The 24,999-nt window shown below is 36.9% G+C and overlaps 1 protein-coding gene across 1 annotated transcript in view; it reads right to left on the reverse strand.

The window, feature by feature from the left end:
• LOC128745377 (homeobox protein slou) overlaps positions 1-24,565 on the reverse strand; it is an 81,575-nt gene extending 57,010 nt beyond the window's left edge. The window contains exons 1-2 of the mRNA XM_053842438.1: positions 23,645-24,565; positions 13,394-13,718 (exon numbers count right to left, since the gene is read on the reverse strand). Coding sequence (XP_053698413.1) covers positions 13,394-13,718; positions 23,645-24,565 — 1,246 coding nt within the window. The remainder of the gene's footprint in view (positions 1-13,393; positions 13,719-23,644) is intronic.
• Between the last annotated feature and the right edge of the window lie 434 nt (positions 24,566-24,999).

Consider the following 24,999-nt stretch of genomic DNA (forward strand, 5'->3'; position numbering starts at 1 on the left):
TAAGGCTTTACAGAATATGCAGTACACCGCTGAAGAGCTGCTTGAGTACCGTCCTATCTAAAAGATTTTTGCATCCGCAAATAGCAGACACACAAACTCCTGAGGGGCTACGGGGTGCTACCAGAGTCCCACGGCAATGTTTTCCCTTGATATTCGTGCTAAACTCAATCGATCAACATAAACTCATACCGAAGTTCCACGGCTGCTTTTAAGGTTTTTCGGTATAATTTATACTGCCCCTCACTCAAAAGCTATCTGAAGAATAGAATTTATGCCACTTGCGGACTAAATTTCGCATCTAACGTAGTGTTGAATGATTGCACGATTGAATGAATACACAAAATGACAAAATCTTCCAATGCGTGTTGCTGCAAGACGTCAGCAGGAAGTCCTGATTCTTTCAACTAGATCAGACGAATTTGAGTGGATGGATGTAAAGGACGTGGATATGCGCGAAACATTAATCGACTTCACATCAGCGACTTCTGATCATCTTCAAAATCCGTGAATCGATGACTTATAAGCTCGAAAATTTTCCTTATTTTATTTGCTGAAATTCATTTGATAACTTTAAATAAAAAGGTTGAAATGAATATCTATTTTTTTTGTTGTGAAGGGGGGGGTTACCGTGACGTGACGTACTTTCTCAGGGGGGTCACCGAATGTGTGACGAAATGTGACAAGGGGGGGGGGGTTGATTTTGGTCAAAATTTGCGTGACGTACTAAATGGATGTCGCCTAAATGATTAGTTTATATACCTTCAAGATAGCAAGCATTTTTTACAAGCGTTGTTTCCGGGTATTTTTGATCGCGAACTTTGAAACCCTGTTTAGGCTAAATAGTTTGCTAATATTATCTGTGTTCCATTCTAAGTTACGAATAAATATGTTATGTCCATGATCATTTTGAATTTAGGTCACCAGTTTCTATAAATATAATAAATTTTCACAAATAAACATTTTTGGTTTTTGGCACAATCTCACCCCCGTGGCACAATCTTGAGTGACAGCAATGATAGTTTCATGGACCCAAATTTAATGTTACAACCTTTCCGGAACGGTTGGTAGGCATTTAATCATCTGCGATGCCGTTCATTTTGCACACAAACTGCTTACTATACGCCTAGTGCAAAGATGGTCTCCAACCCAAATGTATATCTCGTAACATTTGGGTTGGAGACCATCTTTGCATCATAAAACATAACAATTAATTTAATTAACTCGTTCATTTAATCTTTATTTATACTCAAACTCCCAAAAAAAATCTCAAGTTTGATTTAACGGTAAAAAAGTATGAAGTATTTATATGCACAATAATGAAGGTATGCAAAAACGATGTACTCTTAACGTCCAGCATTGCGTTTTCGCAAACTTATTGCGCGAATAGGGTGCTGGATGGGTTCATCTACGCGGGTCTTTGTCTACTCTCCAGACATATTGACAAGAAACCAGCATTACAACCAATTTGGATGCGAATTACAGTCAAACCAATCCGGTATTGATATTTATGGATTGTCTCTTTGCTATCGAGGATAAGATTATGTTAGAAAATTACTATTTTTCAATATTTGTTCAAAAAAATAGAAGTCCTCTTGATTTTTCTACTAGTTTTGATTATGACGAAGAGAAGCTTTATTATGACGAAGAGTAACTACTTGAAATTTTGAGCTGTGATTCAAACTATTTCGGCTCTTTTTATAGTAGTTGGGTAGCTCATGCACACGGCTCAAAGAATACGTGCATAGATTTTTTTAAATAATTGCTGTCTCTCCATGATAAACAAAAGAAATCTTGTTTATGACGAAGTGAATTTTCGTATGACCAACTCCCGCTGGAGCATGAAAAATTGTTCCACTGAGAAATGTAAGTTCCGAAATATTTTTTCAGGCTAAATGGGTATAGGCATGTACAGGCAAGATGTGTCAGATTTATCTGGTGTAAAAAACTTTAGTACTTGTGGATCAATTCTTGTAAAAACTCGCTATAAAGTCTAGATCGTGTTTACGTATGACGAAGAGGGTCCGTAACCCTATTTGAAGAATAAGGATATATACAACAAAATGATTGAATTTTACTATTAGTTTGCTTGACTTCAAGTTTACAATATATCTGTATTAAAAAAATAATTGAATAGAGATATGAAAAAGAGAAATTGAATTTTTTCTTAGCTGGCGCTCCTTCAGATAATTATTTTTGCATGAAAATCAAAACTTAAGCTTCTTTTGAATGTACTTTCATGAAATGATAGTCATTAGCTTGATCGCATCGTTTTTACAATGTAGCCCGTCAGAGGGTTTAAAAAACTAGAGGAGATAAAAAAATAGTGCGAAAGCTGTGCCATAAACATGCTTGAAAATGGGAATTATGATCGATATGATTTCCAGTGCTAGTCATTTTCGATTTATTTATTAAAACATGATACATGACATAAGATTTCTGTCTTTCAAAGTGTCACTAACGAGAACAAATCGTACAAAATTATTACCATACAACGTTTACTTCCTATTTTTCATATAACATTTTAAGCTCTAGTATCTATTGATTGGAAAGAGCATCTATTGGTGCGCAAAATTGGTATGAAATTTGTATAAATTTATTTGGGAAAATCAACTCATTAGTATTTTTTCCTGTACACCACTATACCTGAATGCTTGAATTAACTGCTTTTCTTCGCTTTTCTTGTTAAAGTGCGAGTAACAGCAAGTGAAGAAAATAATAATTGAAATCTGATATAAAAAAAAAGAAAAAACTTTTTCCGATTGAATCCCACTATTTAGTATTTATTTGCGACAGATACGTATTTCGCTTACGACGCGCAGGCTTCATCAGCGTCTGATTTCGAAGCGTATATGTATCTGTCGCGAATAAATATTAAATAGTGGAATTTAATCGGAAAAAGTTTTTTCTTTTCTGTTACGTATAGTTTAAATAGCATTTTGATAGTGTCGTTGAGGTCCAATTATTATTATCAACATTATTATTTGCTCTCTGGGGCCTACCACATGAGATACATGGTTATCAATCTTAATACTGGCATCGGTTATCATCGGCGATCGGATCGTACTAGATCAGTGATAGCTGAGTGCTATCGCGCAGATTATAGATTGTAATCAGTTCGTTCTCGCATACCGACCGTGCAGGTCGTATGCAATAAATATACAGTCCACTCGAGTATCAAAGTTGTTTTATCGATCACAAATAAGGTCACAGTCCAAAGTGAAGTTTACCGTTATCACTTTCCACGCTTATAACACTACCGTCCTGGGGGTCCTATTCCGGCCAGTGAAGATACACATACCGAACATTTTCTTTAACTTCAGAGTTCGTATACCACTAAGAGGTTTCAAAAACTTTGGACAATTGACATGTTTCTCACTTTTCTTGAATTTCAAAATTGCAAATTTTAAACACATACACGCACATACATACATACATACATACATACATAAATATAAACATACATACACACATACATCACACACACATTGAATACAATCGACATTTGATTGACATGTTTTGATTTTACACGTTTTAACGGTTTAATATACTGTGTTGAAGTGTTAAAGTTTGAATAACTTTTGAATTAACCGTCCGATTTTCAAAAACTCGGTTTCGTTTGACAATCTCAAGAGTAATTTTCAAATAATAATAAATTATATGATGGTTTTCATTGAATTGATGCTTTTATGTTACAAAAATATGTTTTAAATACTTTTTTTCACATTTATTTATATAACTTTCAAACTACAAGCGCAATCATCATGAAATTTGGAAGTTAAGGGTTTGCAAGGTTTCATATGCCCTTTCATATGCAATTAACTTTGTTCAAATCGGTTGAAGGACCTGTGAGAAAATGAATTGTCGTATATTTCGTATTTATATATATATATATATATATATTTCGAATTAAAAGTCCGATCAACATGAAACTTAATAGCGACCTATGAGGCAACTAGCCCTTTCATTTGGTACTAAAATCATCAAAATCGGTCCGCGTTACACACACACACACACACACACACACACACACACACACACACACACACACACACACACACACACACACACACACACACACACACACACACACACACACACACACACACACACACACACACACACACACACACACACACACACACACACACACACACACACACACACACACACACACACACACACACACACACACACACACACACACACACACACACACACACACACACACACACACACACACACACACACACACACACACACACACACACACACACACACACACACACACACACACACACACACACACACACACACACACACACACACACACACACACACACACACACACACACACACACACACACACACACACACACACACACACACACACACACACACACACACACACACACACACACACACACACACACACACACACACACACACACACACACACACACACACACACACACACACACACACACACACACACACACACACACACACACACACACACACACACACACACACACACACACACACACACACACACACACACACACACACACACACACACACACACACACACACACACACACACACACCGAGGGAGAGAGAGTGAGAAAATGCTCAGTTTTGAAAACTGAGTCAAATGGTATATGACCTTCGGCCCACACGACCTTCTTTGCATTTCCGGGTTTTTGAGTGATTGCTATACCTTGCTACTATATATTTATATACTAGAAAGGCAAAACGGTAAAAGTCATGGCTGGTGTTGAGGTTCTTGTTGAGCGTAGTCGGGTTTGTTCACGCCAGCGTTAACAAGAACGATTTCACGCTACGTTAAATTCGAAAAAGGGATGTTCGCCAGCTTCCCCCTTCAAAATCGAAATACACTGTGAAAATTGAATTATAAATTTTAAATGACCGTGTAACGATTGCATTCATACATAGCATGTTTTATAAAGAAAAAGGATGACTGTATATGATTCCTTGTTACTCTATTTTTATCAACATCAACGGTGTAGAACGATTGAAGGCTTTGTGAAAATAATCATAAAGTGTAAATAATCCATCCTCGAGTGCCTAGTATTTGCAGGTGTGCATTCATTTGTTTGTCTCTATAGCAATTTCTTTTATTAGTAATATGCAATCATTTCCAAAACCTTTCCATGGCTATGGCAGCTCACTACCGTTTAACTGCTAACCGATTCCTGTCGACGGGCATCTTGCTTTTTACCGCTCGATTTATCTTTATATATCGCCGGAATGGTCATTGTTCTTTTTGGAATCAGAAGTTTTGGCTCGGTCGCCACGTTTTCTATATTCTTTAGGACATTTACGCATTTACGCATTTACGCAGGGGCTTCCACTGGATAATCTACCCCAGTCGTGCTGTTTGCTGCCCGTACCCAGCTAAGTCGTTCAAGACCTGTTGTTTTTGACTACGGTAATTTTAGGATAGCTCCATCTCAGTTATGCCATCTGTTAGTGACAGGTTAGGAGTGGCTTATGACAGCAGAGTCTGATCCGGAGCGGACAGCTAATTTAAGAAATGTGTTGTCTTGGCATTAAAGTTAAGATGGCGTCTCGAGACACGATAGCGTGGCCCTAGTAAGGCAATCTACCTAAGCCCAACATACTACGAAAAACCGCCGGAAAAAGAGCAACTTCTGGTAGAACTTTACTAAAATCGCCAACAACCAATAGCAACGGTACTTCACTGAATAATTTCAAGGATTTTGGACGAGGAGAAACCACCGGAGGAGTGGGTTGAAGGTGTAGTTTGTTCCATCTACAAAAACGGTAATTGGATCGATTGCTGTAATTACCGCAGCATTACGCTAATCAGCGCCGCTCACAAGGTGCCCTCCCAGGTTATTTATGTTGTCTATCCTTAATAGCAGGGGGCCCTGTAGCCGCAAGATTTCCTACTCTGTCTTGACAGGCGAGTGGTCGTGGGTTCGAATCTTAGTAGAATCAGGCCATTCGATGTTAAGTGACTTTAGTATGGGTTTATTCTCAGGTCGCTCCAGATCCTTTCTACTGAATTCTAAATTTACTAACGGGGCTGGTTATAAGAATGATACTTTCGAGGTGCGAATGAAACTTCTTATCCAAGGGCATATTATAACTAGTCTCCGTACTTCCTGGCTCTAGAGCTAGATTGATTGAAAAGTAATAAAAGAATTATCCCAAATAAATAATAAAACTATACCTACCTATAAAAATGGATTTCTGTCTGTCTGTCTGTCGGTATGTTCTTTATAGAATCGAAAACTACTGCACCGATTGGCGTGAAAATTTGCATGCAGGGGTTTTTGGGGCCAAGGAAGGTTCTTATAATAGTTAGAGACCCTTCACACCACTAACACCACTCCCATACAAATTTCTGCATAATTAGAGAACTAATCAAGCAAATGGAACCAAATTTGGCATGTGAGGGTTTTTGGAGGCAAGAATTTTTTCTACGATGAATTATAATCCCTCCTCCTTTTAAGAGGGGGGGAGTGGCTCTCATACAAATGAAATACAAATTTCCTCATAACTCGAAAACTAATCAAGCAAATGGAACCAAACGTTGGGACGTTGGGAAATCTGCCGTTAGCTTGCAAGATGTCCAATCTACTCAGTTTAAAAAAGCATTGGGTGAATCGAATTACCTACACAAACACAAACGGTCGAATCACGAATGGCCAAAACTCATATGGACGAACTAAATATAGATATATTAGTTTTGAAAACTTCAAATTTACAGTGTTGAGATTATTTAGACAGCCAGATAGGAAAGTAGTTATACAATTATTTTTAGAAGATTTCAATTATGTATATTATAATAGCACAGAGGACTGACAGTGAACTAAAATTTACTATTGAATGTAATGTGAACATTAGATTAAAAATACATTCTTTAGACTTGGGTTTTATCGGCTCATCAGTCAGTGATCAGTGATCAGTGATGAACCGATAAAACCCAAGTCTAAAGAATTATTGAATACAGTCGATAACCACGTCAAATATTAAAAATACATATAGTAAAATTTCATGTAATTGTAAAAATGACGGCGTAGAAAAAAAGTTATGCAAAAAAAAATCATAACTCAGCTTTCCCAAAACATCCCGTTGCAGTCAAAACGTAAGTCGTTCTAGTTTAGGCATGAACAATCAATATGTGCAAATAATGATGAGTTAATCTAAGCCCCAATCACAAATTTAGTTAATAAGACAATCAGTTAATTGAATCTTTCAAGTAGTGATTTACAAAAAAAAAGCCGGCAACTCGTTGAGCACGAAAAACAATTTTATTTTTTTCCCAATTCGCTGCGATCGATATTTTAATTAAAAACATCAGTCAAATCCATCGAGCGGCATAATAAACAGAGAACTTGCTTCGTTCGGAAGCGAAATCTACCCATTTTATTTTGAAATATGGGAAAACAGGAGATGGGGAACCGAACTGAATATTACCCGTCCAATCAGAGGGAGTAAATGAAAATCAATTGGGTTTATGTAAATTTTCGTTTCGAGAAAATAGATTGCGTGGAGATTTTTTATCATTTTGATTCAATGCACTGCCAACCGCAATGGTCTGCACTCGTTTTCAGTTGCAACAAGCATGAAGCCATTAAAAGCTCACGAATGGTGCGCAAAATGGATTGCGAAGATAGGAGTAAATTACTCTAAGCTATTCGCTACTATGAAGTGAATCCTTTAGAAAAGTAATTTACATGTTACACAAATCTATTGAAAAAAATATTAATTTTATCGCTAAATAGTATGACGTCGTTCATCCTGATTCGATGAAAAACAACCTTGAGCTGAATTTTAAATTTTAAAATACTGGTTGTAGTGGTTGTAATCAGAGATGCCAGAAGTGAAGACATGTCTTCATTTTGAAGACCTTTTTGAGGATTTATTTTAAAATGTCTTCACTTGAAGACAGCTGAAGACATGTCTTCACCATGCATTTTAAATGGGTGGGAAATTCTGGAAACCCGGAAGAAGACAAATGAAAACATTTTTTCTTGATTCGTGAAGACTTTTCAAAAATTCATATGGTAATCCTGGTTGTAATAAACCAATCACAAGCCAGCAAAAACTTTTAGGCAGATATGAATTATGAAGCTTTTTTTTGACTTACCGCTGAGTTTCTTTCCACGATTTATATTCAGGCCGACGTCACGAACGAATGAAATTTGTTTTATGGATAATGGCTTTACCATAGATTCAGCAATTAAGGTAAATTGTCCATTGTTGCAGCTAAGCACTCGTCTACAGCAATTTGATGATTTAGAATAAATGAAAGTTTTATTTGGAAAAACCGCTTACTATACCAATAAACTAATATAAAACAGGTTCCCATAGCCATCTGTGTGAAATTCCTCACAAAAATCGTGTAAAATGCGTTTTTGCTTAGCTACTCGAACCCAATTATTGCACACCAAAATAACCTTCAAATTTTATGATTGTACACCTTCCCGATCAGGAGGCCATAACAAGATTATATCTGTTTTATAACATATTTTGATATTTTTAACATATTATGTTACAAATCGAAAATAAACTAATTGGAAGCAAATTCAAGTTTCTAACAGATTTAGATACAAGTAGCACATTGCGTTATGAATGAGCTATACAGATTCCACCACTAAGAATGACACATTTCGCTTTAATAACAAAATATGTTACTTGCAAATTACTTTTATAATAAAATATGTTACTTGCAAAACTTATTTTAATTTAATCATCATTTTAAAAATATATTAAATTCACTTCACAGTTACTAATACTTGGTAATATATCTTTATTACCTGTGTTATTTTTGGAATATCTTGAAATGTTGACAATTAACCTTTAACACAAACAATTAAAATAAAATCATTACATGGTTTGTTATGAACCAGGTATTAATTAGAGGCAGTTTAGTTATAATTTTTGATATTTTAACCATGGTTAAGACAGTGGTGAATTAACACTACAGAGTATCAATTATTAAAAAAAATGATTTGGCTAATCAAAAACTTACTAGCCGTTAAAATCAGGTACATGGTGTCATCTCCTTACCGGTTGGTAAGGAAAAGCTCCTGGCACTAATGTCGATATGGAAATAACTTCATTACTGTCCATCCATGTTTCGCTGAGCGCAAGGATATCTGCCTGCCTGTTATTCGTCAAGTACAATCCATCAATCGATATAACTCTTGACATTCCCACGTACACCAACTGCTGTTCCTGTCCCTTGCCATACTCGTACGCGATTTCAGAAAATGTGCCGCCTTGATTCTTGTGTACAGTAAGAGCATTCGCACATACTAAAGGAAATTCTATACGTTTGCACTTAATGCTACTATTTAGCTTAACGGGAAATTAGCAGTCATTAACTTTTCGTCGGAGAGCTCAATTTCGGAAGCAGTTTTTGGGCTCAAAAGTGGGGTTCTGTTTGCAAAAATGTAAATACTGCATTCTTCTTGCCAATGTGAACGCAGCAAATATATTTTCATTAACAGAATTTTTGTTTCAACCGAAAAAACTGTTTATGAAATTGGCAGAATCGATGACTGCTAATTTCACCTTAATATTTGCAGATTGCTTTTCAATAGGTGTCCAATCGGGCTGAAGAACGTCATGCTTAGAGTACACAGCGGGCCTCGATTTGACCCGCAAGACCTTTCCAACGGGGTCGTTTTCAAATTTGAGCAATGATAATAAAGCACAGGTTGCGACTTGCGAGTATTTCACATATTAATATTTTGAACCTACATTATTTTTTATAATATTCTATCCGGCAAGTTGAAAGCATGGAATGGTATATCCATAAACAAGCCGAAAATGTTTGATGACTGATGAGTGGTCACCTCGCGCCACACTTCAACGTTTTTTTTATTCTATATTAGAGAGGTTTTCAGCCTGCGGCTGGTTCGCCTCTTACACTTCAACGTTGGAGGGACCAGCTATTTCGTGCGATGCATCATCTAACGATGTATTGCCCACTTCAGAATACATTGAATCACTACGATTTCCTTTTCTTCTCAAATGGTAGAATTTACAGTGCTCTGCCACCGTCAACGCTGGCCTCTTGCTGGTCCAGTTAATAATGCCTGCTCACGGACTCGCTTGCGGTATTTACGCATATATTTTGCTTGAAGCAATTGAGACATTGTAGAGTGAGATGCACAAAATCACTCACTTCTCACTTAAATTGATTGTATGTTATTAATAACAATTTCATATGGTAACTATGGCGACAATTGAACAAATACTGTAGGGAATTTGGAAAAATTGTTCAACTTTACGCGGAAATTCCAGAAGTTACATACAAAATACAATCTTCTAATAAAAGCTATACAAAAGGCTGATATTTTGTGATTCGAATGGTATGCAAACCATAAAAATATATTCAGAATTGACTGAGCTATAAGCGTTCAAAATCTATCACTTTGTCGTGTCGCGGTCATTTTTGCTTCTCCAACGTGCCACCCTATTAAAGTAAGACGTAGTCCTACGTCAAAAAATTTTTTCTCACCATACGTTTCCTACTGCATAAGGTACTTAAATTCATCATAGTAAACAAATTTAATGCCTTGTGAAAAACAAAAGGTGAGAGTGATGGTTAGAGTGTTGTAACATTGATATCCACCACAATGTCTGAAGAAATGACCAAAGAAATTTGTTCTTTAAAATATCCATTCAAAACAAATTTCGAATGTGCCTTTGCGGCTCTAAAAGCAAAGGCCGTTTACAGACAGTGCATCGAGACATGGTCGTCTTTCTAACAACGCATGAAACTCATGCTTGCAATATTACAGCAATCCCCCGGATATGGTGGTAGGTGGTGGTGTACGCCCACGGCGTTTTCTTAGTTGTCAATTAACCCATTTCCTCCCAGCATTGCGAAAACGCAACGCACTTTCATTCGTTTCTAGAGAAGGCCCGGTTTAAGATATCAACTTGGACCCTAAGAAACAAGGAAAGATTGGAAAAAAATCTAATCGACCTGTTTTTGCTCAAAAGTCAGATGTTACATGTAACATAATTACAGCTGTGACAAAACAACAGGTTTTGCTATTTTTCAGACAGTTGAGGAAAAATGCTCATAAATCTCGATTTTACCTCTATTAACGCCTGAACTATTAATAAGTGTTAGTAAGAATCGGTTGCTTGCAAAAAAAAACTTTGTTTCATAATTTTGATTATTTTTGTAATTTTAAGATAAGTTTAAGCGAAAACACAACGCTAGAAAGAAACGATATTCAAAATTTGCAACGGGAACGTTTGTTTTCGTTCGTTCGTAGTGGTGTTTCATTTGATGTCGTTGCTTTTTAGTAAACAAATGAATGTAAAACTTACCTTTACATTCTTTACATCTTTACATCTTATCTTCAAAATATCCCGGAAACCTTATAAAAGTTTACATAACATACAATTCGCAGCTTCAAACACTGATGGCAGATGGAGCAGTACAACGGCTGCGTATAAGAGCGTAATAAAATTGTTTAAGTACCTTTGCCTTCGGAATATCTGGAGGAATCGAGTGACAGCAACGACAGTTTCATGGACCCAAATTTAATGTTACAACCTTTTCGGAACGTGTTGGTAGGCACTTAATCATCTGCGATGACCTGCATTTAGCATTCAAACTGCATACTATGCGTCTAGTGCAAAGATGGTCTCCAACCCAAATGTTTCGATATCTATCATAAAACATAACATGTAATACTCTTAGTCGTTCATTTAATCTTTATTAATACTCAAAATCCCAAAAAAAAATCCAAGTTTGATTTAACGGTAAAAAAGTATGAAGTATTTATGTGCATAATAATGAAGGTATGCAAAAACGGTATACTTCTAACGCCCAGCGTTGCGTTTTCGCAACGTAGCGTTGCGAGACACAGGGTCAAAATTAAAAATACAGGTCAGCGGCTTTTTCTTAGTTGACCTAAAAGGGAATTTTCCTGAAAGTTTCAACTTTCTATCCCTGCTGAGAAAAGTGTGGGGCTTAACGGGTTAATCAATAAAGTTGATTTTTGGCACATTGTTAGACTGTGGTATAACTTAGTCAACTACCAAACATCAACTTTATTCGTTAATGGATAGCTGAGATATCGTTATGGGCGCACAGCACCACCCATCGCTTTATTCGGGGAATTTCTGTATGTTATTAGGGTAGATGTACCAGTGATTGTGGGTGTACCAGTAATAGTGGAAACTCGAAACATTTCTTAATTAAGGCGGATTTTGGAATAATTTCGATAGAATATCAATTTTCTATTGTTTATATATATTTGTGAACAGTTTTATCTAAGGAACATAGTTAAAATTTTCGATGTTGGTGCAAAAATTACAAATCCCTTTTGAGTAGACCAATACGGTGCAATTACTTAAGAAATGCGTGACAAACCATAGCATTGTAACAAGCCTACGTTGTTATCCACCTGCTACCATGCTCACTGCAAGCGTTACTAAGGGCGGTAAATAAAATTCCACTATTATAGGCAAATTTTTCACAATTAGAGGAACATTACCACTACTTTAGGAGCACAGACTAAAATCAGGAAAAGGAATATTTTAGATATATTAACCAACAGAATGGTATTAGTTTGTTATGTTATGGTAAATTTGTAGATTTTGAGTGAAAATTAATGATGGTCAGTTTGAAGTAAAAATTTGATAATGTTTAGATCTTTTGAATCATTTCGCAAAAACAAAAGGAAAGGATTGCGAAATCCAGTGAAAATAAAGAAAAAACTTCAAAACGATCTATCTATCATTGACATGGTTAACGTTTATGGTAAACTAGCTCGTTCATCAGGAAACCGGAGCATACTATAAGGCAAGTGACTGGTGTACCGATTGACTAATGCTATCTGCCCTGACCGTTTATTTACCTAAGTGTTATCTCTTTTTTTGTATGCATGATGCAGAAATCGTTGCTGCTTCATGCTACGGATAGAGCAATCAATCGTTTGTGCAATCGAAGCTGGTCATGCATTGCCCCATTGCAAGCCTTGTTGCAACGAAACGCACTGTGCACTGATATTTGTCGGTTGTTCCATTGACATAGGGGATTCTTTTGAACATTTTTTGCAGGTTTGCTTGATTGAATCTGCACTTTTTACTGCAATTTCTGCGCGGCAATTTCTCCGGTAAGCTTGAAGTAAGCTTAGAAGGGATAAAGTATTTTGCAATTCCAGATAATGCCTCAACTGCATGATGTCTGCTGATTCATACGGTCCTACTGAGTGAATACGAGGGCTTGGGTAGACGAGCAAACAAATTTAGATCGGTTTAAACTATTCGTAGACCGGTTGTAAATCGATTGCCGCAGAATGGTACATGTCTAGTTTGATTGAGACCCTGTTTAATATAGTATAAAGTATATAGAAAAAAAACTCACCTGATCGTGAATCACTTTGGTCGTCATCTGCTCTGTCATCTCGATCAAATCCGCTCCAGAATTTGTTATTATTGTTGTTGTTATTAATATTACTATGAAAGTTGGATTTATCGTTTTGACTAGTGCTATTATTGTTATTGTTGTTGTTGTGATTGATGCCACTGCAGTTGTTATTGTTTTGATTTTGTTTACCATTGAACTTGTTTGGGTCCAAAATATTTTCCACGGAAAATGCTAATCGCTTTGGTGTGATTTCTTGGTCACTGGTGGCCAATGATTTCGCACTGCTGCTATCTATAGAACGCGTCAGATCGACAGGACAACCCTATGGAAAAAAAATATTATGTTACTAAAGTAATGAATTTTCATTATTTAAATATGATAATAAGGGCAACAAAGATTTATCGGAAAATATTGTGTAAAAAAGAAGTGTATTAAATAAAGACTCCAGTGATAGGGTAAACGAAGTATTTTGGCCCATATGGAACGGAATATTCAAATGGGGTGGGCTAAAGTCACAGTGGGTCACAGAGTAAATTGAGTCGTTACATTGTCCACTAAGGATGGTATAGTATGTACAAAGACTGGTGAATAGAAATTCCATGAAGCTTGCAAACCATTTATTTATATTCAATTGTGGATGCTTTATTTTTGGTTCTACATTTTTGTTTCCGCCAGATTCGTTGGATTTGGTTGAACGCGATCTTGTTTGTCTTAGATACCGCCCAACCGAAGATATGAGAGTGGATATATTTACGAAATCGCTTGGTGCGGTGAAGCACGCCCGATTTGTTGAACTGATTGGACTCATGGCAAACCGAGGGCATAGGGTTGAAGAGCAGTGTTATCTTATATAACGGTGGAGCCCTCGATTCTACCGTGTGGGTAATACCGCACCTTATCACTAAATGCACTTCATCATCCTTCACTACAATCAAACTAAAACCGATTAAGGGGACATAAATGAGTGAAAATTTTGAAAAATTCATTTATTTTTAATTTCAGATTTTTATTCTACAGTCTTTTCCACTTATTTTGATACTAATTTTATAACGATTCGACCACGGGAAGTGGCCGTAAAACGATCATACACATAAGTGTTCCAGTGCGGCGTGGAACAACTTCGACGGAATAAAACGCCGCTCCTGAAAAACCACGATCTTCAAACTTTATGTACCTTTTTCTCAGCAACTACACAACGTATTGGAACAAACTTTTTTTTATTTTGTTGATAGTAGATTGACAAACACTTTTATAACTTTTGAGCTTTGTAAACGAAATACAGCTTGAGAAAAATGAAAAAGAAGAAGAAAAGATGACTGAAAAAATCAAATTTTGTCTTGTTTTTCTTTTTTCTCTGGCTGTGTTTCATTTACAAAGCTCAAAAGTTATAAAAGTCTTTGTCAAGCTACTACCAATAAAACAAAAAAAAGTTTGTTCCAATACGTTGTGTATTTTCTGAGAAAAAGGTACATAAAGTTTGAAAATCGAGGGTTTTCAGCAGCGGCATTTTATTCCGTCGAGGTTGTTCCACGCCGCACTAGAACGCGTATGTGTATGATCGATTCCGTTTGTGCTTTGGAACGTCCATGATCGAAACCGATCACAACCGATCATTTTGAGCATGTGGTGGTGTTTGAAGAACAAACAACTTCTTATATCTTAACTTCTTATCAAACACCGTGCCGACAGAGCAGCAGTTTGCATCTTTCCTGCCATGTTTGTTTTGTTGTTTTCGTTAATCCATGGATTTTACGTTTTTTAAACGCTCTCGTATCCAGATCCATTTTTAGAATTCGACGAAGAGATTTCCTTTTGATATTCAGCTGAACTGCCATTTTCCGTGCGGACCGGTCGCAACTGCGACGAATTCATTCTCGAACAACCTTTTAGACCATTGCAAATCTAACGCTTCGTTTTCTTCTGGTTATTTTTACGGTTTTTAGCATATCCCGTCTCGACAAATCTTTTTAGTATATAGTATACAAATCCTCTTTTTATGCCGTGATGTTTGAAGTCACGAAAATAGTGCCGCTTGTAGCATCCTTTCACAATTTATTTATTATCAACGACCGTAACTCGAACTCTGGTAGGTGCACACCGAACGAGACACAATACAAAAATGAAACTACGTCAATCAAGACTTAAGTCATGATGCCAAACACATGATCTTAATTTGATTGTATTAATTGTATATGCCGCTGCAAGCATAAAATGATTTTTGTTCGAATACCTATGTGTCACATTGTAAATAAATGTTTTATCTATTACGAACAAATGTAGGCTGAAAGTTTTTGAGGAGGAATGAGTCATCATTGAGTTTGAGAATTTTAAAAGCTGTTGTTTTTTGTTTGAAATAAAATCTCTTGATGAAATTATATTCTCGTTTGGTAAGAAGAATGCAGTGAATATATTTTTAAAAACAAAGTTTTTGTTTTGGGTCTAAAAACGGCTTCCGAAATTCGAAAATTTAATTACTGTCAATTTCTCCTTTAAAAACATTACTTGCAAAAATTTAATATGAAATCACATGTTTTCAGTCTTATAATTAAATGGATGCAACATCGATAGGAGATCGAAATATAGCAGAACGGCGCCTTACCGCCGCAGAGTATTATTCCAAACTCACAACGCAATAAGGTACCCCGTGGCAAGTGGGACCTAAAAATTGCATGTTTTTGACGCAGGACTACGTCTTACGACAAGTTTTGAGATAGGGTGTCATTCCAAAAAATCGAAAAATGCGAGCGTCACGAAAAATGATAGGTTTTGAGCGCTAATAGCTCAGCGGTTTTCCAATCGTGTTTCAATATTCTTACACCAATCGCTCGGAAAATCTTCTAAGAATTGACCCAAATGAAGAAAAGTATGGATTCGTGATGTTGAACTATTGAAAAATTGAAACTAATGAACCTTTGTTTTACCAGAATTCTCGCTTCGTGATTGGTTGTTGGAAATGACGTCATCAAAGTAGAAACGCGTTTTCACGCTTTGACTTATAATTCAGTCAATTTTCAATAGATTTCCAAGATATAAACACCAATTGATCGGAAAATCGATTGAAAATATTGAAAATACAGAAAACTATTGATTTTCAATGCGCGTCATTGAAACCGTCGAAAAACCGTTCTTTTAAGAACGAAACATGTGTTCATGAAGATTTAAAGAATTTTCACTTACTGATTTTAATTCTATTTAGTTTAGATTGATCTAATTGTTCACTTCTAATCAAATAATTTTAACCGATTACCTCTCGCGCTTCTATTCGCTTGTTGCTGCTGGACGCTGGTTGAGTTGGCCTTCTCGGAAGGTAAGAAGTAGCCAACAAAATGTACCAGCTCCAAGTAAATGTGTTCGGTCAAGCGTCAAAATGAATGAAACCATCGGTTTAATAAAATGAAAGTTTTAGTAACATCTTTTGCATCTTAGCAACACAAATTTATCCATCACCAATGCTACAGTAATAATACGTAGCGTAATTTTTCTTTGGCAGCAAAAGGCGAACGGCTCACTGGTAACTTTGCTCTTTTGTTCAGACTGAAATTGAAATGCTCTATTTTATTTAACGTAGACGATAGAATGAAGGACCATGAAAAATAGGTGTGGCCGATTCTTGTCGCTTGCTCTGGTACATAATACGTGGTAAGCCGGCGAACAGCATTATTCAAACGCTAGCTGAGATACTGCCAACATCGTTTGAAAGTCAACTCGTGCACGTTTTCAGTTCCCGGTCGGCTACTGAGCGTGTGTGTGTGTGTGTGTTGGAGCACTCATTTCGCAGCCGTGATGGAATATCTGGCTGCTGAAGTTCTGGAATTAGCAGGAAATATGCTGCTCGCGACAACAAAACGACCAGAAGCATCCCACGTCACTTGCAGCTGGCCACTTGGAGTGGTATTTCATCGTGATTCAAGACCATACACGAACAGCTTCGTTGATCGCATAGCTGCTGAGGCTTTCCGGTTGGTCCGTTATAATAAGCCGTGCCTGGTTAGCGGTTATCGGTACTCCAATTTACCGAACAGAGAATTACGTTAAGTGCGTTAGTGCAAGTTTATTGCAAGCAGGAGTTATGATAATCAAACAATCGGTTCTTTTAAGGGCCACACAACGATTGAAGAGTTTATTATATTTTCTTGCCCAGTTAATACCATAATTACAGCCAACGAGGGAAAAGTTAAATTTTTCACCATTGCGGACGACCAACCAATGACGTAATAAGTTTTCTGGTCACGGGCGACATTTTCTGCCACTTCCAAAACGTCTGCAGCTTGTTAACCCTCCGTTACTCGCGCTGTTGTATTTTGTACAACACCTGTGAACCGTTAACTTTATCTCGGTATCTTAAGATTCCAGCAATAAAGAAATTTACTGTTTTCAGCAAAGTTGATCCGCAGACCAAGATCTTTCAAACGGTGGAAAAAGTTTCATAAGTTTTCAACCAAGTGTCATTAATATTCGAGTGAATTATGTTAGGTTTTAGTATGCCTATAAATCGAACTGGCGCGAGTAACGAAAGGTTAATGCTTTATTATCAGTGTTCTTTTGTAAGCCGTAGAAAAGTTGCGCAAAACTTTCAACTTTTTGAAAACTCGTGTACCGTCTACCGATTAACTGAGGAAAGGCACTATTCAACGTAGAAACAGATCATAAAAATTTATTTACTGTTTGGTTTAGTTACTGACTTGGTTTCGTTTTACTAAAATAGATTCAATCAATTCATGGTAATAACTTCAAAATCGGTTGAGGATTGAACCTATACAATGTTACCACTTTGATAAACGTTACGTATGTAGGTTGTATAAATGAAGAATCGTATTATTACATACATGGATACATCCTACTATCGCTACAAAGAGACTTACGTGGTCCTACGTCACCTATGCAGTCGTGTCTTGTGCACAACCCCTCTGATTTTTTCATAAGAAGATTGTTTTCTAATCGCTAGATTGTAAAAATTAACTAAAGCTTTCAAGGTTCCATTCAAGCTCCCCAAACATTTAACGCATGATAGCACTGCTTCTCAGGCACGGGCGATCATTACATACACCGTGGTGCTGCTGCTAGCTCCTACCTCTTGACATATGAAGCTTTACGGCGCCTCGCGTACTTCTACACCAACTACGCGATCATGTCTGGAACACGACCCTTTCAATTTTTTATTTCAGTTAAGTCAAACGACAAATTTAATAAAAATCAATAATAAAATGTTTCACTATTTGACACATACTGAACAAACCGATCCATCGACAAAATACCATGAATTTTTTCCTCTCTTCTATCCTTGTGATAGAGCTCTTCATTTTGATTTATCTCTTAAGGGGACATGAACGACTAAAATTTTTGAAAAAATCATTATTTCTTTTGGGTCAGTCCCGGCGTAGTGGTTAGCATTCATGCCTCTCATGCCGAGGACCCGGGTTCAAATCCGAACCCCGCAGAAGTTACGAATGACCCAAGCTGTTAAAGTGACTATAATCTAACAAAAAAAAAATTCTTTATTTCAGATTTTGATTCTGTAGTCTTTTCCGCTTATTTGGATACTAAATTTGTAATGATCCGACCACGAGAAGTGGCCGAAAAACGATCATACACATAAGCATTCCAGTGCGGCGTGGAACAACCTCGGCGGAATAAAACGCCGCTCCTGAAAAACCATGATTTAAAAACTTTATGTACCTTTTTCTCAGAAACTGCAAAACGTATTGGAACAAACTTTTTTTGTTTTGTTGGTAGTAGCTTGGCAAAGGCTTTTATAACTTTTCAGTTTCGTAAACAAAACACAGCTTGAGAAAAACGAAAAAAAAGAAAAATAGATACCTGAAAAAATAAAATTTTATCTTCTTTTTCTTTTTTCTCTGGCTGTGTTTCGTTTATAAACCTCATAAAGTCTCAAAGTCTTTGCCAAGCTACTACCAACAAAACAAAAAAAAGTTTGTTCCAATATGTTGTGTAGTTTCTGAGAAAAAGGTACATAAAGTTTGAAAATCGTAGTTCTCCAGGAGCGGCGTTATATTCCGCCGAAGTAGTTCCACGCCGCACTGAAATGCTTATGTGTGTGATCGTTTTTCGGCCACTTCCCGTGGTCGGATCATTACAAATTAAATATCAAAATAAGCGGAAAAGTCTGCAGAATCAAAATCTGAAATAAAAAATAATGATTTTCTCAAAATTTTTAGTCGTTCATGTCCCCTTAACAGTAGTCATAAAGGGTGTCCACGGTAAAATTCGGTCCACGGCACACTCAAATTGCTCCAACTTTTGAACCGTTGGGTAAAATCAACTGAAAATGTGCATGGAGAAAGTTCAAAGTGCATTGTTTATACAGTGTGAGTTTTTTTAGGTGTGCAAAGTTCACATAAAATACCGTCGTAAGAACAGCTCGTTTGCGAAATAATTTTGCAGAAGTATATTCGAAAAACAGAAAATGTCTGACTTTGCCAAGAAATTCCTGATCAAGCAATTTATTCATGTGTTCTTTCTCGTTGGTTGCTAATTGGCTTGAAAATTCTTTATTGAGATGTACCACCATCGGCAATACGAGCGGAGACGCAGTCGTGCACGTCTGCAGTTCCCGGTCGGTCGTATTCATCGGTTTCTGAGGAAAGGAAAGTATGCTGAGCGTGTGTTGGAGCTGGAGCACTCGTTTCGCTGCCGTGATGAAAAATCTGGCTGCTGAAGTTCTGGAATTAGCAGGAAATATGCTGCACGTGACAACAAAACGATCAGAAGCATCCCACGTCACGTTGCAACAAGTCGTGCCTGTTTAGCGGTTATCGGTACTCCAATTTACCGAACAGAGAATTACGTTAAGTGCGTTAGTGCAAGTTTATTGCAAGCTGGAGTTATGATAATCAAACAATCGGTCCTTTTAAGGGCCACACAACGATTGAAGAGTATATTATATTTTCTTGCCCAGTTAATACCATAATAACACAGGCAACGAGGGAAAAGTTGAATTTTTCGCCATTGCGGACGACCAACAAATGACGGAAATAAGTTTTCTGGACACGGGCGACATTTTCTGCCACTTCCAAAACATCTGCAGGTTGTAAATGCTTCATCAGTGTTTTTTTGTAAGCCGCAGAAAAGTTGCGCAAAACTTTCAACTTTTTGGAAACTCGCGCGTAGCGTCTGCCGATTACCAGAGGAAAAGCACTATTCAACGTAGAAACGGATCATAAAAAATTATTTACTGTTTGGCTTAGTTACTGACTTGGCTTCGTTTTAATAAAATAGATTCAATCAATTCATGGATATAACTCCAAAATCGTTTGAGGTTTGAATGCATACAATGTTACTACTTTGATAAACGTTCCGTATGTAGCTTGTATACATGAAGAATCGTATTATTACATACATGGATACATCCTACGATCGCTACAAAGAGACTTACGTGGTCCTACGTCACCTATGCGGTCGTGTCTTGTGCACAACCCCTCTGATTTTTTTCTTGTTTATTGAGGTGTATGCTTCAATTAATGCTTGTGAGATATAAATTTATCAAACACAAAGTATTTGTCACAAGGCAAGACAATTGCATTCGTTGTATGAGAAGCTTTATAAAGAAAAAAATAAATTTTCCGATTCAATTATATTGTAGAGTGATTCCACGGAGTTTCGCAAATCGATTTTAATTTGTCATTTTTGATTTAGCTGAAACTTTGCATAGCTGTTATGTTTAAGAAAATATGACATTTTATCATATCAGATATTTTTTTAAGATCTAGACTGCTGTCTCAAAAGGGCCTAACCAAAAATAATGCTAATCCATTAAATAATTTATATTGGAAAAATGGTTCATTTAATCGAAATAGTGTCTTCAACAAAGTTGTAGATGATAAAATTGCCTTTCTAAAAAATATATGTTCACCGAAAAAAAATATTTTTTGTTGAGAAAAAAAAAGAAAATAAAACTAAGAGGGTAAATATCTAAAAAAGCGCATATTTTAACAGTGCACATATTTTTTTTAAAAAGGCAATTTTATTATCTACAACTTTGCTGAAGACACCGTAAAAATGTTTTTTTGTTGCAAAAAACAAATAAAACTAAAAAGTTAAATTTCTAAAATAGTGCATTTGTTAACACTACTTTTTCTGAAAGTTTCATTGCTGGCGAATGAAGGGCAAATAAGTTATAATATTTTGAAAATTTCATGTATTTTTAATTTACAAGCAGTCGAAAAAATATCTGATATGATAAAATGACACCATTTTTTAAGGAGAACAGCTATGCAAAGTTTCAGCTAAATCAAAAATGATGAATTAAAAAATTTGTTATTTTTTCGTCACTTAGCGTGGAATCCCTCTGTACCAATAGTTGTGCTAATGTTCCCTTAATTAAGTTTGGTGTTTCTTTAATTGTGTTATTCCGTATACATTGCTAAACTGCTACGTGAAAAAACATTCTAGCGCAACTATAGAAATAAGCACCTATAGTTGTGCGCTTCAACTGCGCCTATAGTTGGATTAGATTTTAGAAAATCGGCAGTTTAGCAAATAATGTTTTAATTTTAAATGGTGTAGTCTAACTACCAATACTCCTAAGAACTTGTTTTATGTAATGAACGTAATTGTTTTATTTAAAAAGCTACGGTGACGAAAATATGCAGTAATAATGAATAGTAGCGCAACTATTGGTACTACCACAACTATTGGATGAACTACCCTATGTCCAAAAATTATTGTTATGACAGTTATTGTACCTTGCAGCAATTTTACGAGTCTTACGCAAATTCGTTTTTTAATAAAAATTATCCTGTACTTACTAAATACACTAAAACTATGCTTGTCAGGCAAGGAGGGCCGCAGGGAGGCAATAACGAAAAACTGATGGTGCATCGCACCTTTAACAACGCTGAATTGCTGAATTGCTAACATGTGTGGTAAACGCAGAAAATAACCACCCTAATGATTTTCGCGTATATTCTAAATAGGTGGAAACTCCGCAATATTTGCGCTATATATAGTACTAGCTGATCCGACAACCTTTGTATTGCCACAAATTAAACTGTGTTGTACATAAATCGTGAATCTCGGATGACCTTTGTCACAATCTTGAGTTTTGCAAGTTTCTGGGGAGTTCATGGGTGTTTTAATATACAAATTTTCCTCACGGTAAAGTAGAAAACAACTCCTCCCATTGCTTAGCCTGATAAAATAAAGCGGATAGCATTTAAATATTCGCCATCATTACAAACCATTTCGCCGAATACCATTTTGCGGAACACCAATTCTCGGTTGACCATAACGCGGAATATAGAGTTTCGCAGAATAGCATTTCGCGAAAATCGGAAGCGGAAAATCATTTCGCAGGGGTGAATAAACCTAGATAGAGGTGATCTCTACGGGGGGCTGCCCCCGCAGTGGATGGCGCTTCCGACGGCAGGTCGCCGGCAACACTCGCGGCCTGTGGCCGTCTCGCGCTGAATTATCTAATGTTGATGGTTTTTGGTGGTCTTGTTATTGATTAATGTTTTATGAGAGTCTAAAATTTCTCGAGTTCGATTAGTTTTTGAGCTACGCAAAAATTTCTGTTTTATTTGTATGAGAGTCCTTATCCCCCTCCCACAGGGGTGAGGGGTCTCAAACCATCATGTAAAAAATTCCTGCCTCCAAAACCCCCCACCTGCCAAATTTAGTTCCATTTGCTTGATTAGTTCTCGAGTTATGAGGAAATTTGTATTTCATTTGTATAGGAGGCCCCCCTCCGAAAGTGGGGAGAGGTTTCAATTCACCATAGAAAAAATTCTTGTCTCTAAAAACACACACATGTCAAATTTTGTTCCATTTGCTTGATTAGTTCTCGAGTTATGCAGAAATTTGTGTTTCATTTGTATGGGAGCCCCCCCTCTTAGTGATCTGCTAGTGCTAGTGATCATAAGAACCTTCCCTGGCCCCAAAAACTCCTATATGCACATTTTCACGCCGATCGGTTCAGTAGTTTTCGATTCTATAAGGAACATAGGGACAGACAGACAGACAGACAGATATCCATTTTTATAGGTATAGATATGCTCAAACAAAGATGTAGTAATTTTTGGGTAATTTAGATTTAGCGATTAGCGGTTAGCGAAATTTTCGCTAATCTGAATTTATCAGTTAGCGTTTAGCGATTAGCGAGCTAACTTTTTCAGTTAGCAGATCAGTGATTAGTCGCTAAATTTTCGGTTCGCGGTGCCCACCATTGCTAAATAGCTTTCAACGAGCTGGATTGTGATTATATTTACTGAAGATAGACCAATTACTCACCGAAGTAGCATCGTGTGAACTATCCTCATTTCCATCTACGATCAGCTCTTCACTGGTATCACTTCTTGCATAATTGCTTGACAGGCCACCTAGCTGTATCCGAAAGCCAAAATCCGATAGTTCCTTTCCATTTGTTATAGACCGCGCAATCTTGAATCTCTCGATATCTAAATCCGCCGGTGAAACACTTCTCGGCGGATATTTAATAGCGAAGGAATGCTGTTGGGGTGGATGTGAATCTTGTTTGATATGCTCCGGGTGTTGAGATGATGATTGTTGCTGTCTGGAAGATTCGAAGGCTGCATGTTGCCCGACCGTCTGTAAGCTGGTCAGTACCGACGGCGCTGAGATCACTGGGACGGAAAGTACCGACGGAAAAGATTGATTTTGTATCGATTGCATTCCGGGTTCTTTTGGCACCACATATTTTGCACTATGGTCAATGGAGTATTTTCCAGAAGGTACTTTGTCAAGATCAGATGGGCTTAAACGATTGTGTATGTTATGATCGGCCAACTGTTTAAGTCTTTCTATCGAAAATTTCGCACTTGGTTCCAAAAGATCACGGTCACTTTTAGTATACACTATATGATCACTATTTGAAGAGCGATGACTACTCTTCTCTTTGGAGAGAAGAGCAAATTTATTCTTCAATTCAAAGTTTTTGCTGTCTAATAACTGATAATCTTGAAATCTAATCAGCAATCCGTCAGAGTTGAAAGATTGTGGGGAATGTATATTCGATTGTGGAGTCTCCGATGGACTAGCTGCAGTTGGTGTAAGGCTTAGTAACATATTACTAGAAAGTTTCTCGTTAATCACTGGACTTTTTCCCTGCGAAAGCGAAGGAGAGTTTGGCTGTGACAAAGGAGGGCTTCCCGGCTGTCCGGAGTCGGATTTTGGTGACTGCATCATAACCATAGTATCCACTTAGCTCGAATTTAACGGTGGCACTAGTCACTATTCTCAATAACAAAATACGCTGAAAAATTATATTATACTGCACCATGTAACACTAGCATTTATTTCAGCTGATATTTGGAAAATGTGGTTTCATTTTAAATGTAGGTTATTCACGTTTGCTAGATCAAAATTCCTATTCAGTTTACCGCGGGCACACAATCTATCAAAGCGGACTTTAACACTTCACGTTGTAATGAAGAAATCCTAAAAGACGTAGTCCCTAATGCTCACTGAGCAACGACTGACTGTTTGTACAATTTTCACATGTCGCATTTCCTGGGAAAAGCGGAAAGATAAATTCAATACAAGCATACGAATGGGGTACGTACAACGTCGTACGTCTGCCGGAATACACTACTACACAAACGTGTATGCTTCATTTTTATTTTCCA

This window comes from Sabethes cyaneus, chromosome 1, assembly GCF_943734655.1.
Source record: "Sabethes cyaneus chromosome 1, idSabCyanKW18_F2, whole genome shotgun sequence".
In the NCBI taxonomy this organism is placed as follows: Eukaryota; Metazoa; Arthropoda; class Insecta; order Diptera; family Culicidae; genus Sabethes; species Sabethes cyaneus.